The sequence below is a fragment of the Crocodylus porosus genome, unplaced genomic scaffold, assembly GCF_001723895.1.
Source record: "Crocodylus porosus isolate Cpor-Errol unplaced genomic scaffold, CroPor_comp1, whole genome shotgun sequence".
NCBI classification, from domain to species: Eukaryota; Metazoa; Chordata; order Crocodylia; family Crocodylidae; genus Crocodylus; species Crocodylus porosus.
The window spans coordinates 57,530,707-57,555,141 of record NW_017728950.1 but is presented as its reverse complement, the minus strand read 5'-3'; the positions used below and the strand labels follow the sequence as shown (position 1 = coordinate 57,555,141).

At 40.0% G+C, this 24,435-nt stretch overlaps 1 protein-coding gene across 4 annotated transcripts in view; it reads left to right on the top strand.

The window, feature by feature from the left end:
- Positions 1 to 24,435, top strand: part of KDM4C (lysine demethylase 4C) — a 459,581-nt gene that overhangs the window by 104,102 nt on the left and 331,044 nt on the right. For all 4 annotated transcript variants that reach the window (XM_019555111.1, XM_019555112.1, XM_019555113.1 and 1 more), the window contains exons 8-9: positions 6,309 to 6,412; positions 15,289 to 15,426. In XM_019555111.1, the coding sequence (XP_019410656.1) occupies positions 6,309 to 6,412; positions 15,289 to 15,426 (242 nt within the window). The remainder of the gene's footprint in view (positions 1 to 6,308; positions 6,413 to 15,288; positions 15,427 to 24,435) is intronic.

Sequence of the window (24,435 nt, the reverse complement as noted above, 5' to 3'; positions counted from 1 at the left end):
CTAGCATAAATAATTAATGAGTTGGCACTTGTGCTTTCTTTGTTTGCTCAGGTTTCAGAAAAAAGGGGGGTTATTTTTACTTGGGTGGTACTGGTTCTGTTTGGTCACAGGATGGCGCACGTAGCATATTATTTAATTTTACAACTTCATTAAATTAGTTTCATTTTTATCTGGTCACCATGGGTACCGATATCTTTTTTTTGCCGTCATGGTACCAAGCTGCAATTTGTTCAAGGTTAGTGTCTTTCTCTTGTGTGGGAACTCAAGTAATTTGAAATGAGGCACAGACAGGTGTGTGTATATGCAGCACTGTTAATACAGAGGGATAAATTACAAATGCAGAGTTTGTTGTGTTAGCTTCTGACCTTTTGCCATCTGACCTTTTGCCATCGGCATCTGAAATCAAAGACTTTGATCTTTGACACTAGTGTTGATTCTCCATTGTAAGTCCAATGTATTAGGATCATAGGAAAGTAGGGCTAGAAGGGATTTTATGAAGTTATCTGGTCTAGTCAGTCTATCCCCCTGTTCAAGTCAGGATCATCCCTGACTAAAATATCCAAGCCAAGTGTCTGTCTAACCTGCTTTTGAAAGTTTCCAAGCATGGAGATTCCACAGCTTTTCTAGGTAGCCTGTTTCAGTGTCTTACCACTCTTATCAGAAAGTTCCTCCTAATCTCCATCTTAAATTTCTCCTGCTGCAGCTTGGAGTCTGTTGCTTCTAGTCTTGTGCCCTACAGCCATGGTGAAAAGTCCCGTCTCCATCCTTTCTATAATCACCCTTAGGTATTTGAAGACTTATCAAACCCACGCTTAGTCTTCTCTTTTCCGTCAAGATATCAAACCCACCCTTCGTCTTCTCTTTTCCATCCACCACAGTGGCTCTTTGTCAGCCAATCAGAGCGCATTATGGACAGACAGGCAGACTTAGGCTTTTATAATAGAATTCTTTGAGGACCAGTTTCATGATCTTTCCAGGTATAGAGGTCCAGCTGACTAGTCTAGTTTCCAGAATTGTCCTCCTCCCCTGTCTTAAAGATGTGCACTATTTTGCCCTTTTCCAGTCATCCAGGACCTTACCTCCACGAGTTTTCAAGAAGGGTAGCCAATGGCTCCAAAATTACCTTTGTTTGTTCCTTCAGTACCCTTGAGTGCACCCCATCTGACCCTGCTGACTTGAAAACATCTACCTTCTCTAAGTAATCCCTAACCAGTTCTCTAGGCTGTTTGTCTTGTTCCCCAAGTCGAGAAGACCTTCCCCTTGGTTGACTTCTCTACCATCGTAATTCTGTTATTGTACTAGGACCTCCAGTTCTTCCTGTTTGTTCCCCATACTTCTTGCATTAGTGTATAAACATTTCGGTAGTCTAACTGACTGTCCTCTCCTCTCCTTGAGAACAATGCTAAGGTTCTCATTATTGCTTCCTCTCTAGTTTTTATCCAGGTCTCCAGGCTGTTTACTAACCTCTGGGCTTTCGTCTCCATCCCTGGGTGAACTGAGTTTAAAGCTCTCCTCACTGAAATTCACAGCTGTAGCAATTTACAAGAATGACTGGTAACCTCTACCTTTTTTATCCACTTACATTTCTGTCTTTAATGCTTGGGATGTTTTTCTGCTCCTTGGAAAAATATTATTCATGTGTTCTTTGTGTACTAAAAACAGGATGTATTTTCAAATGGTTTTCTTTCCATATGAATACTTGTGAAACTTGATGTTAAAACTGAAAATGATCTTGGTCGTTGTTGGAACAGGTGACCTTATTTATTAAGTTCTTGTCATGACTAGGTGCCTGAAGTTATTCATTTACATCCCATGTAGGCACCTAAAAGTTGCTGAGCATCTTGGGCCTGTTGGGCACTTAGCGTTTCCAAAAATCAATTCATATATGTATGTGCCTAAATGTGAATTTGGATGCCTTACTTTAGACTCCTGTTTATGAAATTTTTTTCTTTAGTTTTCAGTACATTTGAAATTAAGCTGAAATTCGGAACACGAAGTATATTATGTATTATACATGATGTGTTTTATTGGGAAGATGTAAGGCATAATTTCAGTGGTTCATTGTAAATATAAATTCCAAACTAATACGAAGTATTTAATATACTGCACATTACCTTCCTTCACTGGTTTTTCAATTTAAATTAAGTTATGACCAGTCACCACATTTGTTCTGGCCTTGATTACAAATCCATATAAAAAAAGAATTTAAATAGACTCTTCTTTCTTTATTGATTTTAATTTAAAATTTAATTCATTGAATGTAGTACAAAACTACAGATTTTAAGATTGATGCGTTCATTTGAAATATACTGCCAAGAAATAGCTCTTAGTGTGCGTGCATTTGTTTTTAATTATTTCATGAATTGTATAGTCCTTTAAAGAAAAACTTTTAGTGGGTACTGAAATGTGTTGTTTCATGTCTTATTTTTGCCTTGCCATGCCATGCCATGCTTTATTGTCCTGAGCAGATTTTTATAATCAAGTGACACCATATCCTAACTCATTTCCTCTTACTTCCTTTCTACATGTGTATGTTAGAAGCAACATCCACCAGAGTGGAGAAAAATGAGAGTGGCTATTATTTGTTGTACAAAGATGAAAAAAGGGTGGGGGGGAGTATGCTTTATTCATATAAGTCAGCCTTATATAGCAGACATTTGTTTTTATTTATTTTTGTAAAAAGCACCTTATAACCAAGTTTATGAAGTCTAGGATTTTATCAGTCCCTGCTACCTTTTCTCCTTTTCATCCACTCTTCTTTGCAGTTGAACCTCTGATTTACAAACCTATAAATTTCACAAAAAAGTAATCCTTTTGCCCTTTCTAATGGCAGACTGCTAAAGTGAAATCTACATTTAAAAGGCTAGGGCTGGGAGTAAGTGCTCCAGGGTTTGGTGCCTGAATTTGCTCCAGACCTTTCCTGTTTGCATGGAAAGCCATTTAACCTACCTTTGCCTCACTGTAATAATGGGGAGTAGTGTCATTGGTTGAGAGATCATTGGCTGACAGAGTATGTAAGTGCAGTAATTTATTAATACCATTAAAATGTAAGTGATTGTTCAAGAAATACTTCATAGTATGAATAAATCAAAACAAAATTGAATTTGCCAAAATGAACTATTTGGAAATGTTATATAGTTGGTATTTTAATATCATATGTACCTAATTGCTAAATTTCTGAACGTCAGTGATCCACAGTAGGTCTTCTAATGATAAGTGCTAGTATTTGATGTTTGACTAAAGATTTTTCTCATCGTTGATTATTGAGTAACTTGGTGTAAACAAAAACTGTCCGTCATCAGCCTTCTTCTCTTGCTTGGTTCATTAACATTACAATCCAGTCTTTGAAGCACTAAAGTTCATTTTCATTATAATATGCCTTGACATTGCAAATGTTCCCTTTGTGCTTTCGTCAGCTGAAAGGGATGCTGATTTGAAAGCAAGGAGTGTAACATAGTGCCTGGATAGAGTTGAGGGGAATAGGAGAATTCATGTTTAACAATATAGGGGCAGGCTGCTCTTCTGCCTCCTCAGGTCCTCTGCTCTTTCTTTAGCTGGGACCCATGGGACACTTGCTTGGTTGTTTGACTTTCAAATCACCCTCTCCCTTCAATATTTAATATGCCTCTCCTGGGTTTTCAAGAGCTTCTTGTCCCTGTTTACTGCCTGCCCTACTCTACCTCTTTAGCATTCAGTGTAGTAGCAGTGTTTTCAGGAGGGTGTGAGTCACTTATCTGGTTTGGAATTAGGAAAGAATTTTTGATTTGGTCAAATTGATTGAAGTCTGGATTTTCTTTTCCACCTCCCTAACAATATCATGGAGACACAGTTGAAATAAAAAGAACTTGAAAATTTAATCATGTTGGAGGAGGTAAGGCTATAACTCATGTCTAGTGTGCATAAAGGCCAAATAGGTCCCAGAGAGATAAGGCACGAGTTTTGCAAGTGGAACTTATTCCTGTAGAAGAAAAAGAGATCTGATGTCTTGTCAGCCTGAGAATTTCATTTTGGCAAGCTCTACCGCTTCCCGAAGAGGATTTGGAAGTAACCTGGTTCTTGGGTATAGGCTCTGGAAGGTCTACTTTAAGTTTGTACTTACTTAATAGGAGTACTGGACCAAGTTAAATGTCTGGTATGTGAGAGCAGGGAGTGAGTACGTAACAACAGTGTTAAATTAATAAAGGTTGAAGCCTGCCTTTGAATTCATCCCTCCGTCTGATGTTCGTTAACCTGAATGTCCAGGTCAACCAGTTTGTAACATCATTGAAAGAAATGAGCAGGAAGAGTAGACTGTTACTAACAGTGTGCAGAGTCACTTGGATGGACTGGATATGTTCAAGTCAGCAGGCCTGGATGAGCTGCATCTGAGAGTACTGAAGGAATTGGCCGGTGTCACAGCAAAACGACTGGCCTGGCAGTGGTTCCTGTATCAGGTCCTGGAGGACTGGAAAAGGGCCAATGTGCTCCCTATTTTCAAGAAGGGGAGGAAGGAGGAGCCGAGTAATTATAGGCCAGTCAGTCTCACTTCCATCCTTGGAAAGGTCTTTGAAAAGATAATGAAGGATCATATATGTGGGAGTCCAGTGGGGAAAAATAATGCAGCAGGGAACCTAGCGTGGATTTGTAGCAGGTAGATCATCCCCAACCAAACTGGTTTTATTTTATGACAGGGTCACAAAATGCTTAGATGCAGGAGTAGAGGTGGATGTTGTTTCCTTGGATTTTAGCAAGACCTTTGATACGGTATCTGATCCTATTCTCATAAATAAATAAAGAGGCTGTGGCATAAATGTTTACATGGTCAGGTGGGTGGCAAATTGGTTCAGCGGTTGCACCCAGAGAGTGGTAGTAGATGGGTCAGTATTGACCTGGAAGGATGTGGGTAGTGAGATCCCGCAGGGTTTGGTCCTTGGACCTGTACTCTTCAATATCTTCAGTGACTTGGATATGGGTGTGAAGTGTAACTGTCCAAGTTTGTGGATTGTACTAAATTGTGGGGTGAAGTGCACACTCTGGAAGGTAGGGAATGATTCCAGGTAGACCTGGACAGGTTAGAAAAGTGGACAGTACACAATAGGATGCAGTGCAAGAAGGATACGTTGCACCTGTGGCACAAAAATATTCAGCACACCAGAGGAGGACCAATCATGCTTAGGAGTTTACAGGACAGGCCCTATGAGGAGAGACTGAGGGACCTGGACCTCTTTAGCCTCCGCAAGAGAAGACTGAGATGTGATCTTGTGGCCACCCACAAATTCTTTAGGGGGACGCAGCGAGGGATTGGTGATGCTTTGTTCACCAGGACGCCTCTTGGAGTAACAAGGAACAATGGTCACAAACTGACAGAGCAGATTTAGTCTAGATGTCAGGGATAACTTCTTCACGGTACGGGTGGCCAAAATTTGGAATGGGCTTCCAAGGAAGGTGGTGTCCTCCCCTACCTTGGGGGTCTTTAAGAGAAGGCTGGATAGGCATCTGGCTGGGGTCATCTGACCCCAGCACTCTCTACTGCCTAGGGCAGGGGGTCAGACTCGATCTGTTGAGGTCCCTTCTGACCCTAGCGTCTGTGAATCTATGAATGATGATAGTGAATATTTAAATAACACTTCTGTAAAATAAAGCAAAAAGAAAAAGAAAAAACAAAGGACTTAACATTTTCACATAGGGGGAAAGTGAAAGGCAGAATAGTAAAATGACTTGTCTGAGGTCAAACAGAATGCTTTTAGAGGGGCTAGGAATGAATTGATGTGAATGGTATGAATTAAACCCTGACTGTTTAAAATGAAAATATTGCCATTTCCTAGTTGACTTATTACAAGAGTTGTTTTCTGCGGACACAGCACTGTTACCCCATTAGAAGCCCCGTGGTTCAAATTGTCAGTGCTGTCAATGGCCAGTTTTGGTATGATGCATCTTTCTCTAGCTGTTGAGCATCAATAAAGGAATTAAGTATGGTCCTGCCTCCATAACCTCCAAACTCTATATAAATAATGTTGTTAAATAATTAAGATAACTCTTTAACAAAGCCTTCTGAGAGGATAGGAATGTATTCAATAGGTAGGCCCAGTTTACAGTTGAAGTATTTACATCACTTTTATCGTAAAAATATGGCAAAAAATAGAATCTGAAGGTCAGAAAGACTAATATCTATTGAAGAATATTTCTGTTTTTATTCAGATACATCAGTAACTAGTAACAATAGGAAAAGAATCTAGAGAAATATGCAGTCATGAGTCTGCTGTACAAGAATGTTTACTGACCTTGTTTTAATTAAAACAGATCTGACTTTGCTAATTTTGCCTTACTAGGTTTCTTCCCAAGCAGCTCTCAAGGATGTGATGCTTTCCTTCGCCACAAAATGACACTGATTTCTCCCTCAATATTGAAAAAATATGGAATTCCTTTTGACAAGGTATGTTAGAATGTATTTGAAAATGGTGTGTTTGTGCATAATGTCAAAGTATGTATAGCTATAGTAGTAGGCAACTGTTTATCCTTCTGGATTATGGTGTGTGCAGGAGAGTCTAGTGATCATGGTGTCTAGGCAGGAGTATGGAGGAGTGGGGCCTGCCCAGACCTTCCATCCCCACTTTAGACTGTTGAGACAGGCAAAGTTAAGCTTTTTACAATCTAACCTTTTCTGAAGTTTAATAGAATATAGTTTAATATATTTTTATACTTGATAAGTACAAATTTATTAAGGGTTATTACAACTCTATTTATTTGAATTTTGAGCACTTTTAGGTAGTTATATTAGATTATGTTGTATGGGCATACATATTTTTCCAACTAAACCTTTCTATTGCCACACTTGTCACTTTATCTTAATGTAGAACAATGTAACATTATGGATAATATGGAACAAGTTTCAGATGAAAATACAGAATGGATTGAAACTTTCAGAGTTTTCTAATTAAAAATGTTAATGTTTTTTTCCAGGTGTATCGATAAACACAAACAGAATTGCTCTTTTTGAATAATTGTTTTTACAAAATGCAGTGCACAGAGGGTTATTTTATTTTGTTCTGGTAGGTAGTAACTGACTCAGAGTGACTGCTTAACTATGACCATTTCAAATGTTGTAGAAGAATGGAAAAAACTTAAAAATAGCAGTAGTGGAAAAGGATTCAATACTTAACTGTTTGCAAAAGCATTTAAAGTACTCTACATCTTCCCCACGTTATTTTTCATACCATAAACCTAACTTCTCCCCACCTTTAAAAGCTTTTTCACTTGTGACTAAGTCTGTACTCCATGTGGGGGCCAAGTAGTTGAAGTGCTTTTGACCTTTTTCTTAAAGCAGTCATGCTAAGCCAAAAACTGTTCAGCAGCTCCCAGGTGTAGGTGTATTGTATATCAGCCCTTGATCAACTTATATTATGTTGAGATTTAGAAACCTTCTGATTGCTACATAGTTATGATTATGGAGGAGCTGGACAATAAGCTTATGTATTTTTCATACACACCTCGTTTGCAGAATAAACCCATTAGAAATAAAGATAATTCATTTCTTGGTTAGTACTGAGGTTTCTTTTCATATATGTGAAGTATTTATTTATAGGTAGCTGGAGGATCTCTATACATAAACTCAGTTTTTCATTCTCATACTCTAGAATATATTACAATATAGGGCCTTCCATCTTTTTTTTCCAATTTAGATTTGTGATATATTAAGACACGTAGTAAGGAAAAGCAATATTTTACTTGAAACTTATTCCCCTGTTTATCTTGGAAGCCATGTTATATTCTGTATTGTCAAGCCTAATTTGTGCTACCTTCTCTAGTACAGTAACATAATTGAAGAGATAATACATTTTTAAATTGACTTATGGCATAAATTATCAACAGTTTAGTATCATTTTGAACATTCCTGGAAGATGCATTTGGAAGTCGATTGAAAGGTATGATGGACTAGGTGTTTTATTGTGCTATTTTTATGACAAATGTATTTTTATAATTGTATAATTCAGCCTTCCTCCTTCCCCTGTGCACAAAGAAAGAGAGGTTAAGTTCCAGGGCTGGCTATCTGCCATACAAGACCTGATGCACCTCAAGTATCATTAGAGCCTTGAACGGTGTTTTGTTTATATATCCAAAAAGCTGAGATGCTCAGCAATGAAGAGGTGTCCAGAAAAGATTTAACATGACAATAGGAGAGCAGGCTGGAAAAAAGCAGCCTGGCAGTTCCTGGGGAAAAGATTTTGGGGACTGGAAGAGGTGGAGAAGCGTTGGGGACCTGGAGAGACTGGAAGGGGACCAGCTTAATATCTTTAGGGGTAGTTAGGTCTGTCGCCTTGATTGGAGATGGAGCCCAGATAGGGTTAATCTCAAAGGAGGATTCACCCCCTTTGGAGGGGACAGTGAACTTCCCTGGATGGCCTTTGCCCTGATCAGTGCCTTTACTGAATAGATTGTCTGGGGTGTTGCTTTGAACTGTGGGTTGCACTGGATCACCCAGAGCGAAGATGAAGTCCATCTCTCAGGAGCTGAACTGTATATTAGCTTCTTGAGTCAGGACCACAGAAAACTATGAAAGGTGAAAGACTAAAGGACTGGAATCTTAAGGCCTTGTTGTATGTTATGCACTGTGATAACTGCACATAAAATGCTAGCGTTCAAGCATTAAAATGTGCTAAGTGCAACCCAAGGTTAGCATAGTTAAGACTTTTCCAGTGAGGAGTGTCTCCAGGTCATATTACCTCACACAGGTTGATACAATGCCTGACTTCTCCAGAGATAGTATTACCAAGACATTGTGGTGTAGTGGGGGGCTGAATGTGACAAAGTGGAGCATGTTCAAGGCTCCTGTGTTGGGGGTTGGGAATGAGAAACAGCTGTTTGTCACTTCTAGCCCCTACACCCTGCTGGAGCTGTGAACTGGCTTCCCATGCTAGGGGGGTTCTGGCTCCAGTGCGGTGGAGGAGCTGGGAGTGACAAACAGCTGTTGGTTACTCCCAGCCCTCGCAGCATCTTCAAGGGCTATGCTGTTTTGGATATGTTTGGTTTTTTTTAAACTGTAGTAATCATTACCATGCGACTACTCAGAAGACTTCCTAGCTCATAGTAATCCTTGCTACAATTTAAATAAAACATGTCCTATGTGTAATATGTGAGAAAACCCTCCCTTGGTCTAGAAGCTAAACCTGGTTTGGCTTACATGGTCTCCTTGGTCCTGAGCAAGCACCATAACTGAAGAGAGAAATATTTTTAAATTGACACCTCTCAGATTATCAACATTATCAACAATTCAGTATCATGTTGAACATTCCTGGATTTGTATTTTGAAGTAGGTATAAAAAGATAAATGATCACTGAGTCAGCAATAATGAATACCTGCAAAAAGCAAACGAACTTTTAGTAGCAGTACTATTATTAGAGTTGGACCAACTATAGCACTAGTCAATGCTTATATTTTGAATAAAAATGAACTGCACTGTTGTTGCTAACGATTGTGTGATTTAGAGATGTGCATGGGAAATCAACAAAGAAGCCAAGAGCAAGTTGGACTTCTATTAAAGGATAGAGCCACTAATTTGCTGTGTGCTTTTTGGGAAGTTAATTCACTTGGTTGATTTAAGTACAATATATCTCTAAATTGGAAAAATGAAGGCAGGTAGAATAATAAAAAAAAAGTGCTGCCTCCCTTTGAATGAGCTGTACTGGAAAAATTATAAACACAAAAATAGTTGCTTTTTTGAATGATGTATTATCATAAGGAAATGCAGGTACTATACGCAGTTTTTAAAGTATACAGGTAACTACAGAGTCTTTTCATACCCTTTTGTTCAATAAAACCCTACAATTTAGATCCTTTGTTTTGTTCTTATTGAACATTGTTCTGAGCAATATATTTTTTCAATATATAGCAATGATAGTAATATAAAGGGTAATATGTAGCTGGATGCCAGCAGAGTTGCTTTTAATATCGTCAGGTTGTTTTGGGGGCCGGGTGGCACACGTGAAAGCAACAAGGTTGATTGCCTAATTTCTGTATCTTGGATTTTCCCATTTTCTACTTTAAAAAATGTTGGAAATAGTTAAATAGAATAAATTTAGTTCTGTCACCTAGTGTTAGGAGGAATCAGGCTGTACCCAAGTGCAGTTGTAATTAATGGGATTCAGTGAGAAAGTGAATAGAACGAATCGGGCTGTGATCTCTTGCAGCTTGGAGTGATAGAACTGAAAACGTGCTGAATGCTGATAAGCCAGCCTACGCCTACCAGGTGACAGCTGAACTGCTGCTTATTGCAATAGAACACCTGCTAAACTGTCATCGGTGGGAGTGTGAGACAAGATAAATTCAGGAATTGCTGGCGTCGAGAATATTCTGTCATACAGTCCTGCCATACAGTTTGAAAACTCCAGTCATGATCCCAGTGTGTACATTTGTGTGTGTGTGTGTGTGCGTGCGCGTGCACGTGCGTGTGTGTGCACTGTATGTTTACACACACAAATGCATATCTTTTGTATACACTTGATGCACGTGCCTTATGGAACCTCAGAATGACTTACTGATTATGAATGGAAAATTTGATCATGTGTATATATTAATATATGTAAATTAAGAAGAAAGAACACTGGGGTTAAGTGAAAAGTATGATTTGAAGAGAAACTGTAATGTGTGTGTGTAGATAGACAGATATACATATATATAGCAGTGGTGGGCAGAATATGGCCCATGGGCCAGATTTGGCTCACGAGGCCATTCAATGTGTCCTGCGGGGCCCCTAAAAATAATTTGGAAAATTTAAAATTCATATGTCCTTGGTTCCTGTCAGAGATGACAGGAACCAAGGGCAGTAGGGCCCAGGGGAAGCCCTGGAGGGCTACTTCAACAGCAGGGCCCACCTGGCCCTGTCCCCCCCGGCCCTGCCCCCCCCAGCTGGAAGCCTGGGACCATGTGGCTGCCCCAGTGCCAGCACCTCAGGTAAGGGGTGGGGGAAGGGCAGGGGACGAGCTGGTGCAGAGCGTGTGGAAAAGCAGCCCCTCCCCTGCCCCATGCCTGGAGCTCCCTGCTGCAGGCACAGGCAGCCCCATGTGGGCTGTGAGAGGCTGCAGCATGGGGAGCCAGCCATGGGGTGGGTGAGAGGCCACTTTTCCTGTGCTCAGTACCAGCTTGTAACCCACCCCACTGCCAGCCGAGGCCCTGCACTGGCTCTGGGCTCGCCTGTCGGGGCTGCACGCGGTGGTGGTGGCAGCAGCTGTGGCCCCCCCCGCTTGCTGCACTGGGCAGTGTTTGCCAGCAAGCAGGGGGGCTGCTGCCGCTGCTGCAGCGCAGCCCCGATGGGCAAGCCTGGAGCTGGTGTGGGGAGCAGGCTAGTAGTGCGAGCAGGTTACAAGCCAGTGCTGAGCATGGGGAAAAGTGGCCCCTTGCCTGCCCCGTGGCTGGCGCCCCACACTGCAGCCTCTTGCAGTCTGCCTGGGGCTGCCTGTGCCTGCCTGCTCAGGACAGCCTCGTGTGGGCTGCGAGCAGCTGCAGAAGGGAGTCCTGGCCACAGAGCAGGCAAGGGGCTGCTTTTCCCTCCTGTGCTGGCAAGCGGGGGGTTGGGGTTGTGCACTGCCCCCCGCTTGTACCGCAGGGTTGGTGGGGCACTGGGAGTGAGTGGGTGCGGGAGCAGGGCCTGTACCTGTGTCCCAGCGCTAGTGCCAGCAGGGCCCAGAGCAGGGCGGCGGGAGTGCAGGCCCTGGGCTGGCAGGGGCTCTATGGAGCAGGGCCAACTCCCCCCTCTCCCTGCTGGTGCAGCCCAGCCCGGCTTCACAGACCCCTGCCAGCCTGCGCCCTGCTCTGGGCCCCACCAGTGCTGGCCCTGGGACATTGGTCCCAAGCCATTGGGACACTGGTCCCAAGATGATGATCAAGGGGCGGGGCTACCCATGCGGGCCCTCGCCAGCTTGCCACAACTTGGTAAGCGGCCCTCTGCCTGAAATAATTGCCTGCCCCTGATATCTGTCTATCTAACAAAAATGAAAAAAACTACGTTGTGGTTAAGTAATACTAATTGTATATTTGCATGTGTGTGTGTGTGTGTGTGTGTTATATTAATATTATTTAATCCCTGTGTAGCTTTAAAATTTTTTTTTATATATGTATATATGTTTAGTACTACTTAACCCCAGTGTAATTTTTTCTTTTTTAATTTAATTTGTACGCAGGTGTGTACATATGTAGATGTATATATAGACAAAATTTACGTTCATAAACAGTAAATAATTCTGTGGTTCCAGAAAGAACATGAAACAAGTTTATACAAAACATGTATTTATGTATAAACAGAGTGTGTGTGCATGCGCACGTGCACACGGACACAAATGCACATATTTAGATCATGATTGGAGTTTTCAAACTGGATTGAAGGGCTGTATCAGAGAGAATATTCTTGGTGTCAGCAATTCCTGAATTTATCTTGTGTATATTACTTGCATACATTTCTCTGTCTCTCTTAACCCCAGTGTAATTTTCTTATTAATTTTATTCTTATAATGTATATCAAAAATCTACACTGGGATTAAGTAATGCTAAATATCATATGTAGTATATATAATATATTTAGTATGTGTATGTACATTTAATATTACTTAAACCCAGTGTAGTTTTTTTTTCTTTTTAATTTTGGGGGATAGAGGGTCCGTTATACTCTAAAGAATGGTAATGATGGTGGCAATATAAAAAATATACCCAGATCCAGGTAACCCATGTGAATATCTTATTGCACAGCATAAACACAGAATGCAGGCACAGCATCCATTGGGTTGTAAGATCAGTGTTTTGAAGATGGGGATTTGAATGCAGAAGTTAAGTACAACTTTTTTTTTAAAGTAAGGGTTGAGAGTTCAAGACATTAAATGGTAATAAAACATTTCCTATAGAAGTTTAGAAATGCAACCTAGTTTTGGTAGATTTAGAAAACTTAACTAACTGAATTTTTTGGTTTTTACTGAAAAAAAAAATCTTAAATTGAAATCGGTTTTGGCCAGCATGTACCTCCTCTTAGCTAACTAACAAAAGGATGCGATTAGGGAATCTCTAGAGCAGCCTACAATCAGTGCATCTCCGCTGCATCGTTAATGCAGTGATTTTAAACCAGGGTGTCCTGAGATGCTTTCAAGAGAGCTGCAAGGTGCCACACAATATTACTACTGTTAGGTGTACAAATATGATTTGCAAGATAAACCCAGAGCTATCAAGTAGAAATCCACGGTGTTAAAAGCATTCTGACCTGTTGTGTCCTTTATGAGTTCTACTATTTTTCCATAGTCAAAAAAATGAGGCAAAACTAGGTGCTGGCATTTTCTGAGAGGTACCGTGAGTATAATGAGGGGTGCCTTGAGTCCAGAAAGGTTGAGAACCACTGGTTTAATGGCCGAGCTTTACTGGAGATTTAAGGGGAGACTGAAACTGCTCCTGACTTATGTGACCCCTGGCAATGGCAGGTAGTGTCCCCTGTCCTTCTTTACATGAATCTCCCTTGGAGTACAGCACATCCAGCTAGCATATGCAGATGCTAAGAAGATCCTGTCTACTGTTGTTAATTTACATCATGTTTCCTTTAATGTATTAGACATACTGTTTGCTGCCTGATATTTACTTTTGTTTGATGTTTTGGGATATGGTTTATATTAATGATGCTGTACAGCATATATTTGTGTCTTTTTAGTTGCCTAGTTTTTTCTAGCTGCTGCTTCATCTTGGTGAATGAGCTTCAGGCTCTTTGCAGTGAATCACTGTATTTGATAAAAACCAAGTGATCCTTTGGCTAAATCCTTGTTTACCATCTAAAGTGGAGGCAGGCCCACCAGGTCATTCTATCCGGCCTGTGGGGCCCCTAAAAATTTAGAAAATTAATATTTATCTGCCCCTGGCTGCCTGTTATGTAGCTCTTGATAGCTTGCTAAAACTCAATAAGCGGCCCTTCACCTGAAATAATTGCCTGCCCCGATCTAAAGTGACAACAAAACTTCAGTATAGTGACCCCATTACTGTTTGAGTCCTTTATCTCAAACCTCTATAGTTTTGGTACTAGGCTGTTTGTCAGACCCTTGAATGGAGACTTCTAGATTTGTGTTCTGGACAAGCATAGCAAAATCCTTTTAATAGCTTAAATCCTGTATTTAAAAAAAAGCAAGATTAAGATAAGTGTTAATTCTTGGATTAATAGTGTTAGGGATGAGATTTTTAATTTTGCAAAGGTTAGGACATAGGCAGGCAAGATTCTTTGGGTAGATGTGATATCTGTCTTTTATTAGACCAACTGAGTAGCTGGAACAAAGTTCTTTGCAAGATTTTGGGCACAAGTACCCTTCTTCAGGCATATGAACACTCTGCTGTTGTTTTGAGATCTCCAAGGAATGAAAAAGATAAAAGTGTGACAGGAGATCAGTGAGAATGTAAATAGGTGGAAATTAGGAAAACAATGAGTAGAGAAGGAAGGGGAGGGGGGAAAGAGAAGGAAAAATTGGGTGAAGGAATGCCAGAGCTTGGAAAAAGTTACTTTATGGGATCCTGTGTTTATTGCATCCCACTGGGTTTCCCTATCAAATGCATTCAGTTTGCAGTGAAAAGGTATTTTCTTTAACCACAAGCCCTAGGAACTCACCTTGGCCTCTGTTAGTCAGGCTGGATTCTTTGTAGTTTGTCTCATTGTTGGTAATAGGTTTTATGCAAAATTAGCTCTTAAATTTAATCCTGCTATCTCTGTGTTTTTAGAGTGTGCCATCAATTACACCTTTTAAATCTAATTAAACTAAATGGATCAGGTACTGAAGTGATGTGTGGAGATGGGAAAGGGGGGAGAAACTCTCCTTCCACCCTCCCCAAGGATCACTGAGTAACTATGCTGCCAGTGTAAGGAGGCTACTTGAGATCAAGGGGTACACTAGTTTAGCTAGCCCTTACTCTATGCTCCCAGCACTGGGTGAATTAGCAGCAGCTGTTTGGATTACACTTCCCTTCTTGCTATAGCCAGGGACATATATTTGTTGTGTGGCCATCCCACATCTTGGGCAGTCTACTTGCTGTACCTTAGGATTTGCTAACAAAGATCCTCTGAATTCAGATCTGTCCAGAAACTTCTGTCCTACTTCTGTGGAAGTGTGTAGCTACCAAGAATTGTTTTTGAAATATATTCAGTAATAATTCCCTGGATGCATTCAGTACTATTGGCCTTTACTCAAGACTGAGTACTATGGGCATATGGCTCTTCTGATATAGCCATTGCAGCAAATATAATTCTCATTTCTTTAAAAACATGTTTTAAACTATGGTGTTTGCTTCCTTTTCTTGTTATGTAGATCACCCAAGAGGCAGGGGAATTCATGATCACCTTCCCATATGGATACCATGCAGGATTTAACCATGGGTTCAACTGTGCAGAGTCAACAAACTTTGCCACCATCAGATGGATTGATTATGGAAAAGTTGCTAAACTGGTAAGTCATTTACAAAAATAATCCCTAAATTAGATGTCTCCTTTGATCATTTCTTAGTGGCAAACTATGTATTCAGGAGTCAGGGGAGGGGAAGATAAAAAGGAGGCTCATGTAAATGAACAAGATAAAGTTTAATCTCCTTTAAGTTTCTCTGAAATCCTGGTAATATTGGGTAAAATATTAAATATGCCCCCAAAGTGGCACCTTGTTTTTTCTTAAATTAGTATGTTTTACAGAAAAGGAATAGCATGCCAGCATTTAAATTGAAATCTTCCATGTGCTGCATATATTTTTTCTATTCTTTTCATATATAGCATATGGATAATTAACTAAATCAAGAAGTATGTAATGTTTCAGTATAAAATGTTATTACTGTTCTGCAATATTTTTTCTGTTTACTGTTAAAAAGCATGGACTTTAAGAAGCATTGTTTAGCATTCTTTGATGAACAGGAAATGTAGAGCCACTTTGCAGGTTGAGATGTTCTTTATGGACAACAATCCATCCCCCCCGCAAAAGAAAAAGAGAAAGAAACTACACAATTTGTTTATATGTTAGGCTGTCTAATGAGATGACAAATGTACTTAGAATCCAAACATGGACCTGTGGGGTTAGCAATCAGGAAGAAAAGCTGGGTTAAATGCTTGAAACTGGAAGACCTTGAGAATCTTCTGTAATAGCAGAACTTCATGATTCTAGGCAGAATTGACTATAATTGTGAATGAGATTGATAAGTAGGTTTCAAGAGGTAAAAGGCCTTTACATGATCCAGTGCTCTATGTAATCTATACATAGACACTGACTCTAATGAAAGTAATGGAAACATCAATATGCATTTAAAATACTCAGGTAGGTCTTCACTTTTAATGTGAAACTCGCATCTGTAATAAAGAATTGATAAGGCACTGACTACTCAAATTGATTGCTTTTAAATTGATATATTTAATTAGCTCAATAGTTGAGTAGGCAGTGTAGTGAACTACCACATGGAAGACCTTAGTTTAAGGTAATTTTAAGTATCAAATTCAAATGTGGTGCTAGTGGGTACACTGAGGTTGGGTGGGGGTTTCATTCTCTTCATACCAGTGCAAAATCAGTTGTAAAAATCCTGGTTCTTGGCTAGATGTTGATGTGTGAGGGAGGATGCCTTTCTGTGTTTTTGAGGACTCCTTCCTATCAAGTACATGAAGAAAGATGTCATTAAAGGGTAATTACTTACATAATATATGTAGTATATATTGGGGTAGTTGGAGTGTTGTATATTGTATAAGGAAGTAAAGTGACTTCACAGTGTTAATCATCAGTTGAAGTATTTGAAATTTTCCAAATACTTTTTGTATCTATAATGGCCAGAATGGTGAAATGTTTTGGGACTGAGAGTCAGTATAAATCCCAAGTCCTTTGACTATATATATGTCAGTTATAAATTTCACTCAATATATGTAATAAAATATACCTTAGTATTAAAATACATTTCATAGCACCCTTTGCTTCCTGTTTATTAAACACGAAAATGCTCGGAAATGTTGTAGCCCATTAAAATAGATTTCAAATTATTTCATATGTTTTTGACAGAACTAGATAATATAATACATATGGAAAAATAGGAGCAAAATTAGATTATTATTTTTAATGAGTGTGTTTATTTGTGTTTGTTCATGCCATATGAATGAGGTACCTGAGCTGACACAATAATATTGTAACTAGGAACTATTGTAACTATTACTGCTTTCATCTTTCACTCTGTTGTTAAACAAAATTGATTAGGGAGGCATGGAGTTACAAATTCACTTGTTACATTTTTTTCAAATAAGCTAAAATGGAGAGAAAACAATGTGTTTAGTTACCTGGGTTTACATGGTAACTGTAACACTTTACAAATGTGCCTTTAATATATATTAAAAAGATGCTGTTTCTTGGTCCTTTTATGGGTTAAGCAGGAGATGGAAAAGCATGGGGAAAGCTATGATTAGTTATACCATAACACCAGATAAATTGTCTAAAAATATCAATTAAGAAAGGTATTGTATTAAATTTTATCTGCTAGTGTAACAATATCATAACATTTCATGAAACAGGCCATGGTAGATATCTTTCCTGCTTATGCCTCTTAATGCCAGCACTGGATCCCTGATGATATTGTTTTTAATTTGTTCTGCCTTTCTGCCTGTACGTGATACTTACAAGATTTTGGAGAAAAAAACCTTTTGCATCTTAACAACAACAACAAAATCCCCAACATCCCAATTCCTGGCCTGATCTTACAGTTTTCCAGTTATTGTGTATGATAGCTGAAACACTGCTTGTGTCAGCAGAATGCAGTAATCTAGGTCAGTATTGTGTAGCTTTCTCCTTAGAGAGTTCTTATATTGATTGTTGATTATTTACCAGCTCACATGGGATTGTTCATCTCTGCCAGACAATTCCAAGTTGCTTACAAGTGTATTGCAGCCTTTTAAACATCCAAACCTTAAGAGGTATAGGCAGCCTTCATTCCTTTTCTTTTTTGTGCAAAGCCAGGCACATAATTTCATAAAGATTGATTAACGCTTTGGCAAACATTAAGGTTAAGAAATGGTATTGTTCTTCTGAATTGAACGTAAAGATAATGCAGTGATATCAATTGCTGATTTAAATGGGGAAGTGTGCAGTCCTTTAGAGCATGTTTTAAGTACAGAGCTAAGGGAACTGAACTTCTAAAATCTGTTTCTTGCTCCAAAACTGGCTCAGTCTCTGGTTTTGGGAAAATTACTAAACTTGCTATCTCGGTTTCATGGTACGTACCTTCTTGCCAGCATTGGTGTATTGGCTGGAACTGTCCTTGCTAACTTCTGAGAAATATGGTGGCTGTGGCCAGTTTTCAGGAGTTGTAGAGCTGACCTTCCTGGGAGGAGACTGCATCTGAGAAGGCAGGAGGTCAAATGAAGATTGAGATATCCACTGGCTACCTATTGTTTCAACTAATAGTGCTTGAAAAAATAGGGAGAACAGGCTTATCTGTAAAATGTTCTAGTACGATGGTGACAGGAGCAATAGAAAGTACTCCTATGATGGTATGGGAGCTATAGAAAATGCCAAGACCAAGACTTATTTGCCTGTTAGCAAATTTTATAACTTAGTTATGTTTGCAACATGATGTGAAATTTAGTGGGACACCATACATTTAAATATTATTAATTGTCAATTTGTAGTACCTGGAAAATAATTTATTTATACTTAATGTTAAAAAGCATGGAAGAAGGGTAGATGGAAAATTCCTTTAGACTTCTGTGGATTTTATTATTTACCTAATGGAGTTTACGTTTATTTGAATGGGCTGGAACTATTTGCTGTTCCACACGCAACATTTTGAGTTATCTTACTTCAATGCATTTTGTTAATGTTAGTAAAACTGATGAACCAGTGACAATTAGTTTGTATGTTTTGCTGGGGTCTACTTTAATTTGTGCTGAGCAGGCAACTTGTGTGCTGAACTAGGGGCAATGTTCAGGCATTAAAATTGCTGAATATAAATGTTTACATACCATTTAAATGTTTTGTATTCAACAACATAAAAAAAAGCTTCTGAAGTGATGGGCTAAGAGACATTACTTTAAGCCATGAATGAATTTACATCTCTCTTTTTAGGCAAGATTTAATGGTGTGTAACTGTAGGAGAAATATTTCTGGATAATTTATGTGGAATCCACAAACCTTTTGTCATCTTGACCATCAGATTCTGATTTTCCTGCTTAAACACATACCTTAATGATATTTGTTTTTTTCTCTGCAATTATGGAACAGATGTTTCCAAAAACATTTTATTAATTTTGAGCAATGCTTCTGAGGTCTATTGTGCAAAACAGTTAGGGCCTTGTCATATGGGGCACTTAGCACATATTTTATTTAGATCATTGCAAACATTGCCACACTATATTAAAAATTAGAACATGTTCAGAGCAGTCACATGGTAATGCTTACTACAGTCTCATCTCGCTCTAGACAGGGCTGGAGCCAGCTGTGCCTCAGCCCCTCTCCTCCTCCAAACTGATCCCAACTCTGGGTGCTGCAGCTCGCATATGTTCCTGTGAGGACATGCAACCCCCATACCTGGAGCCCATGCCTTCCTTGCTTTGTTCCTAGCACTGTTCAACCTGGGACTGCCAAAGTAAGCCCGCTCTGCCACTGGTGGCAGGCAAAGGGAGCTCTTACCGATGGATCCATGGGGTGAGCTGAGTCTCTGCTGCTGCAGCCTTGAGCTAGCTCTGAGGCAATGCTGGGGCTGGGACTGACAGTCAGCTGATTGTTGGTCCCAGCCCTGGCACTACACCAGGGTTGGTTCAAGACTCTCTGGTGCAGTGTTGTGGCTAGGACCAACTGTTAGTTGTTGGTCCCAGCCCAGCACCATGGGGGAGTTGGTTCAAGACTTGGGTGCAAAGCCAGGGTTGAGACTAACAGTCAACCCAGCTCCTGCACCTCAATGGAGTCTTGAGTTTGTATCATCTCTGTGAAGCAGTCTGATAGCTGAGCATGTAGTACTTAATACAATCTGGAGAGATTTCTTCCACAAAAAGTCCTAACTTTACTGTGATACAGTTGCACTTAGCGTGTGACTTACTACTTGACTACATAGCTGTTTGCATTTTAAATGTACTTAACACATCTAAGTGTAACATGACATGGTCCTTGCCTAAAATGCTTTTTATGGGTTTAGATGTTTTTCCATGCTTGTTTTTCCATGAGAGCTGTATCTGATGACCTTGCTGGTATATTTTATTCACTGTACTGCTATGCTGTTTTTACTATAAGGGGCTTTTGTAAATTAAGATGTTACAGAATCATAGAAGGGTAGCATTGAAAGGTATCTCTCGAGGTAATCTAGTCCAATCCCCTACCTGAAACAGAATCAAACCTCCCAAAACCATCCCACAAGTCTTGGCTAACTTATTGATAAAATGACAGTCAACTCTGTTCACATCTGCAAGGCGTAACACAGTAACGTGCATCAGGTAAAGCAGGGGAATGATAGTGGTTAGCGTCACGCTGCTGCAAAGATTTTTAAAAAAGATCCAAGGGAGAGGGCCACACCCCTTGCTCCAGAAGAATGCAAAACTTTCTACAGTCCATTCCTTATAGGCTCGGCAGTGCTACACTGGCTAGCACTATGGAGGAAAGAGACTTGGGCCATGGGGATCTTTAGCTTGGAAAAGCTCAGGCTCAGGGGTGATCTGATGGCCACCTATAAGTTTATCGGGGTGACCACCAGTATCTGGGGAAACGTTTGTTCACCAGAGCGCCCCAAGGGATGACGAGGTCGAACGGTCATAAACCACTGCGAGACCATTTCAGGCTGGACATGAGGAAGAATTTCTTTACTGTCCGAGCCCCCAAGGCCTGGAACAGCCTGCCATTGGAGGTGGTTCAAGCACCTACATTGAACACCTTCAAGAGTAAATTGGATGCTTATCTTGCTGGGATCCTATGACCACAGCTGACTTCCTGCCCTTTGGGCAGGGGGCTGGACTCGATGATCTCCCGAGGTCCCTTCCAGCCCTAATGTCTATGAAATAATCTATGAAAAAAAAGTCTGACCATTGGGTAAGATGCCTTCCTGACCCCAAATGTGGTGTTTGGTCTGATCCTGAGTAGAGGTGCAAGACCCTTTAACCAGGGACCTGTGGGTTTTAGTCCCAGCAGAATCACTGGCACACCCAGTCAAAATACCCAGCCTTGGCTGCAACCAACATCTAGTGCTTTTGAAAAAGGCAAAAATGACCAAAACAAAACAGAAACCTCTGACTTGTCGCAACAAGGGAGGGGAGGGGACACTTTCTTTCCAGCCACATTGCAACCAGTGAAGCCTGGAAATATGAGGAACTCCCTGACCAAAGCTTATCTAACCGTTTCTTGTACATCTCCAGTGATGGAGAATCCACAGCTTCCCCTGGCAGTCTGTTCCACTGCCTCGGTGTTCTAACAGTGAAGTTGTTTTTCCTGATATCCAACTTAAACCTACTTTGTTGTAACTTGAAGCCATTGGTTCACGTTGTTCTGAAGCAAGAGAGAGAAGGTGTTGTCCCTTTTCTTTATGGCAGACCTTCAGATATTTAAAGACTGGTATCATGTTCCTTCTTTAAGCGCCTTTTCTGCAAGCTGAACATGCCTATTTCCTTCAACCTCTCTTTGTACGAGTTGTCTTCCAAACCCTTTGTCATTTTTGTTGCCTGCCTAGCAATTTTGTAATTCTTCATATGAGCTAGTTTTTATGCTGTCATGTTAATCATATGTCCTTGGGTATAGGAAGAAAATTTGGAATTAAACAAAAATCTTTCTGAAAGTTGAGTGACATTTTCTGAAATTGCATGCTGTAGTTGAAGCTATCTTCTCAGTAAGGCTGATTCAGGACTTTATGATGATGCAGTCCTGATAGTATGTACTAAAACATGGTTGCAAGAAGATGTTGTAGCCTGTTTTAATTCCTGATCCCATCATTCCTTCAGTATTCCTTTACTGTTAAATTATTGAAGTAATGTATTGAAAGGTAACATTTTTGTCTAATTCAGTTGACTTTTTTAGGGTGAATTCCAGGGTTGTACTAATAAAAAATTTACAGATGCAGTCTTTTTATTTTCTTTGTATGAGATTATGAAATGCACTTTTCTAGATATGTTTTACATATAGTAATTGAAGGGTCAGCAGGCAATTGTTAAGTTCTGGGTAAATGATCACAATTTCTACTTTCCCAGTAGAAATACTCTTGGCTATGATGAATGAAATCTGCATGTTGTACTATAGCATTCAAAATTAGAAGCAGCCTGAAAAACTTCAGAATAAGATCTTGTACTTTTATATACTAACTTTTTTGTTGTGCTCTTTATTTTTACCCATTTTAATGTTGCTTAAACCTAGGCTTTAAACTAGTTTCAGTGGGAGATGGAGATGAAATCCAATAGGTAAGTAAACAGCCAGGTGACCTGGAAAAAGTCAAGTCAGAGGAAGCAATAGGGGAAGCCTTTATGTGCTCAGAGAGAAAATAGGGCAGTTGGGTAGTTACCTAAAATATTTATACATGAATGTGAGACCCAAGGGGGATAAGCAGGAAGAATTGGAAGCCCTAGGGCAGGTAATTTAATTATGATCTGATTGGGATCATACTGGATACTTGGTTGATAGTTAATGTGAATGGAGTACTGTTATAGATGGGTGTAACTTATAGTGAGGTAATGGAGAGAAACTGTTCAACTGAATAAAAATCTTTTTAATTATTAAAACTGCATTGGAAAGTCACAAAACATGCTTTTTTAATAAGTCTTACATTTTGTATAAAATCTTGTATCACATTTTTCTTTACTATAAAGTAACATGAGGGAGAAATTTTGCAGTCTAAAGCTGCCACACTATAATTCACCTTAAAACTTGGTGTATTCCAGTACATTTTTAAAGAGTTCATGTATGAGCTCGTTTATTATTTAACTAACTGTGTAGCACCTGAAAGAAGAACTCCTTACCTTTTCTACCCAAGTCTTTGGCTTCTTAAATATTATTTCTTCCTTTCATAAAATTAAATCTGTAGTTACTCATGCATATTCTACAGCAGTAGCTGCTTAGAGTCCTGTTTTCTGTGGATAGGTTAGATCAAAGTGCTGGCCTGCAGGTTGTATTTCATTTTTTCCCTTTGGTGGGATGAAGTGCAGTTGTTTTGATGTTAGGTTTGATGGATTTGTTTGCCACTGCATTCATTAGCTTCACATCAAAAAACTGACAGGCTGTTAAATGAAACTTTGGCTTAGATTTTCAGCTTGACTGTTTGGAGACATTTGTGAAGATATTTTGTTTTTGTGCTGCAGCAGCCTCAAGCACATATGACTGAGTCTCGGAGTGAAGAAGAGTTATTTACTATCCTGATTTCTTTGAGTAAAAAAGAACCATTGTTTTGAGGACGGCCCTATCTAGCTTACCCTATCTAAAGAAGTATATTTATTATGGTACAGAGACATAATATGGATAACTGGATAATTAATTTGGTCAGATAAAAGGATAGCCAGTACGCGCATGAAAGGTATATTTTCCAGTCCTATTATTATTTATCAAGGAGTTGATTTAATTAATGAAGGCCAAAAACAAAGACTAGTTTCCTAGCTGGCACAGCCTATTCCTCCAGAGATACTATACAATAATTTTGAGTGGGCAAGGTTCTTTGGGTAGATGTGATTATCTTTTATTAGACCAACTAAATAGATTAAAAATCTAATAAAAGATATTACATCTACCCAAAGAACCTTGCCTGCCTATGTCCTTAGACCAACACAGCTGCAACCAACAACCTTGCAACACAATCTTGAACAGGCATTCATTTCTAGAGGTAGAAAGTTCCAGCATGAGAAATCTTTCTGGGACAGGGAGCAGTACAGGTGCTGAGTCTGCTCCCTCTTCACTGACCTCATCCTGACCTTGGGGAGGCCTGAAGAGCAATCTGGGGAAGATGTGGGGAACAGTGGCAGTGATTTAAAGGGGAGTGTGGTGGGGAATTGGGCCTTCTTCTCACTCCTGCAAGCTTTTAAGTAGACAACCCTGCTGCCTGGATGAGTGGCAGTGTTAAGTTGGAAGCACAGGGAAACTGGGGGGAGCCTTCTGAACCCATTTCACATTGCTGTCCTTGCCTCCTCCTGGGGAGGTGATTTCAAAGTACTGGGGTCAGAATTGGGCCTGGGGAGACCTGTCATTCCCATTCTCCCACCCAGCTGGCAGTCTCTGGAGAAGAGGCAGGGACCACCCACTGCTGCTCCCCTCCTCTCCCTGATGGGTCTGGGAAGAAGAGGGATGGGGAGCAACGGGGCAAAGCCTTCGGCTCAGTTTGGGAAAGGGGCAGGAAGAACTGCTAATACATTATTGCTGGTGCTCCCTTCCCTTCCCAGACCCAACAGTTTCTCACAAGGGAGATCTTCCAGGTTGACACCTGGAAGAGCTTTCCCCCAAAAGAGGCATGTTTCCCGAGGGAGAAATTGAATGTGTGCTTGTAGTTTCTACTGG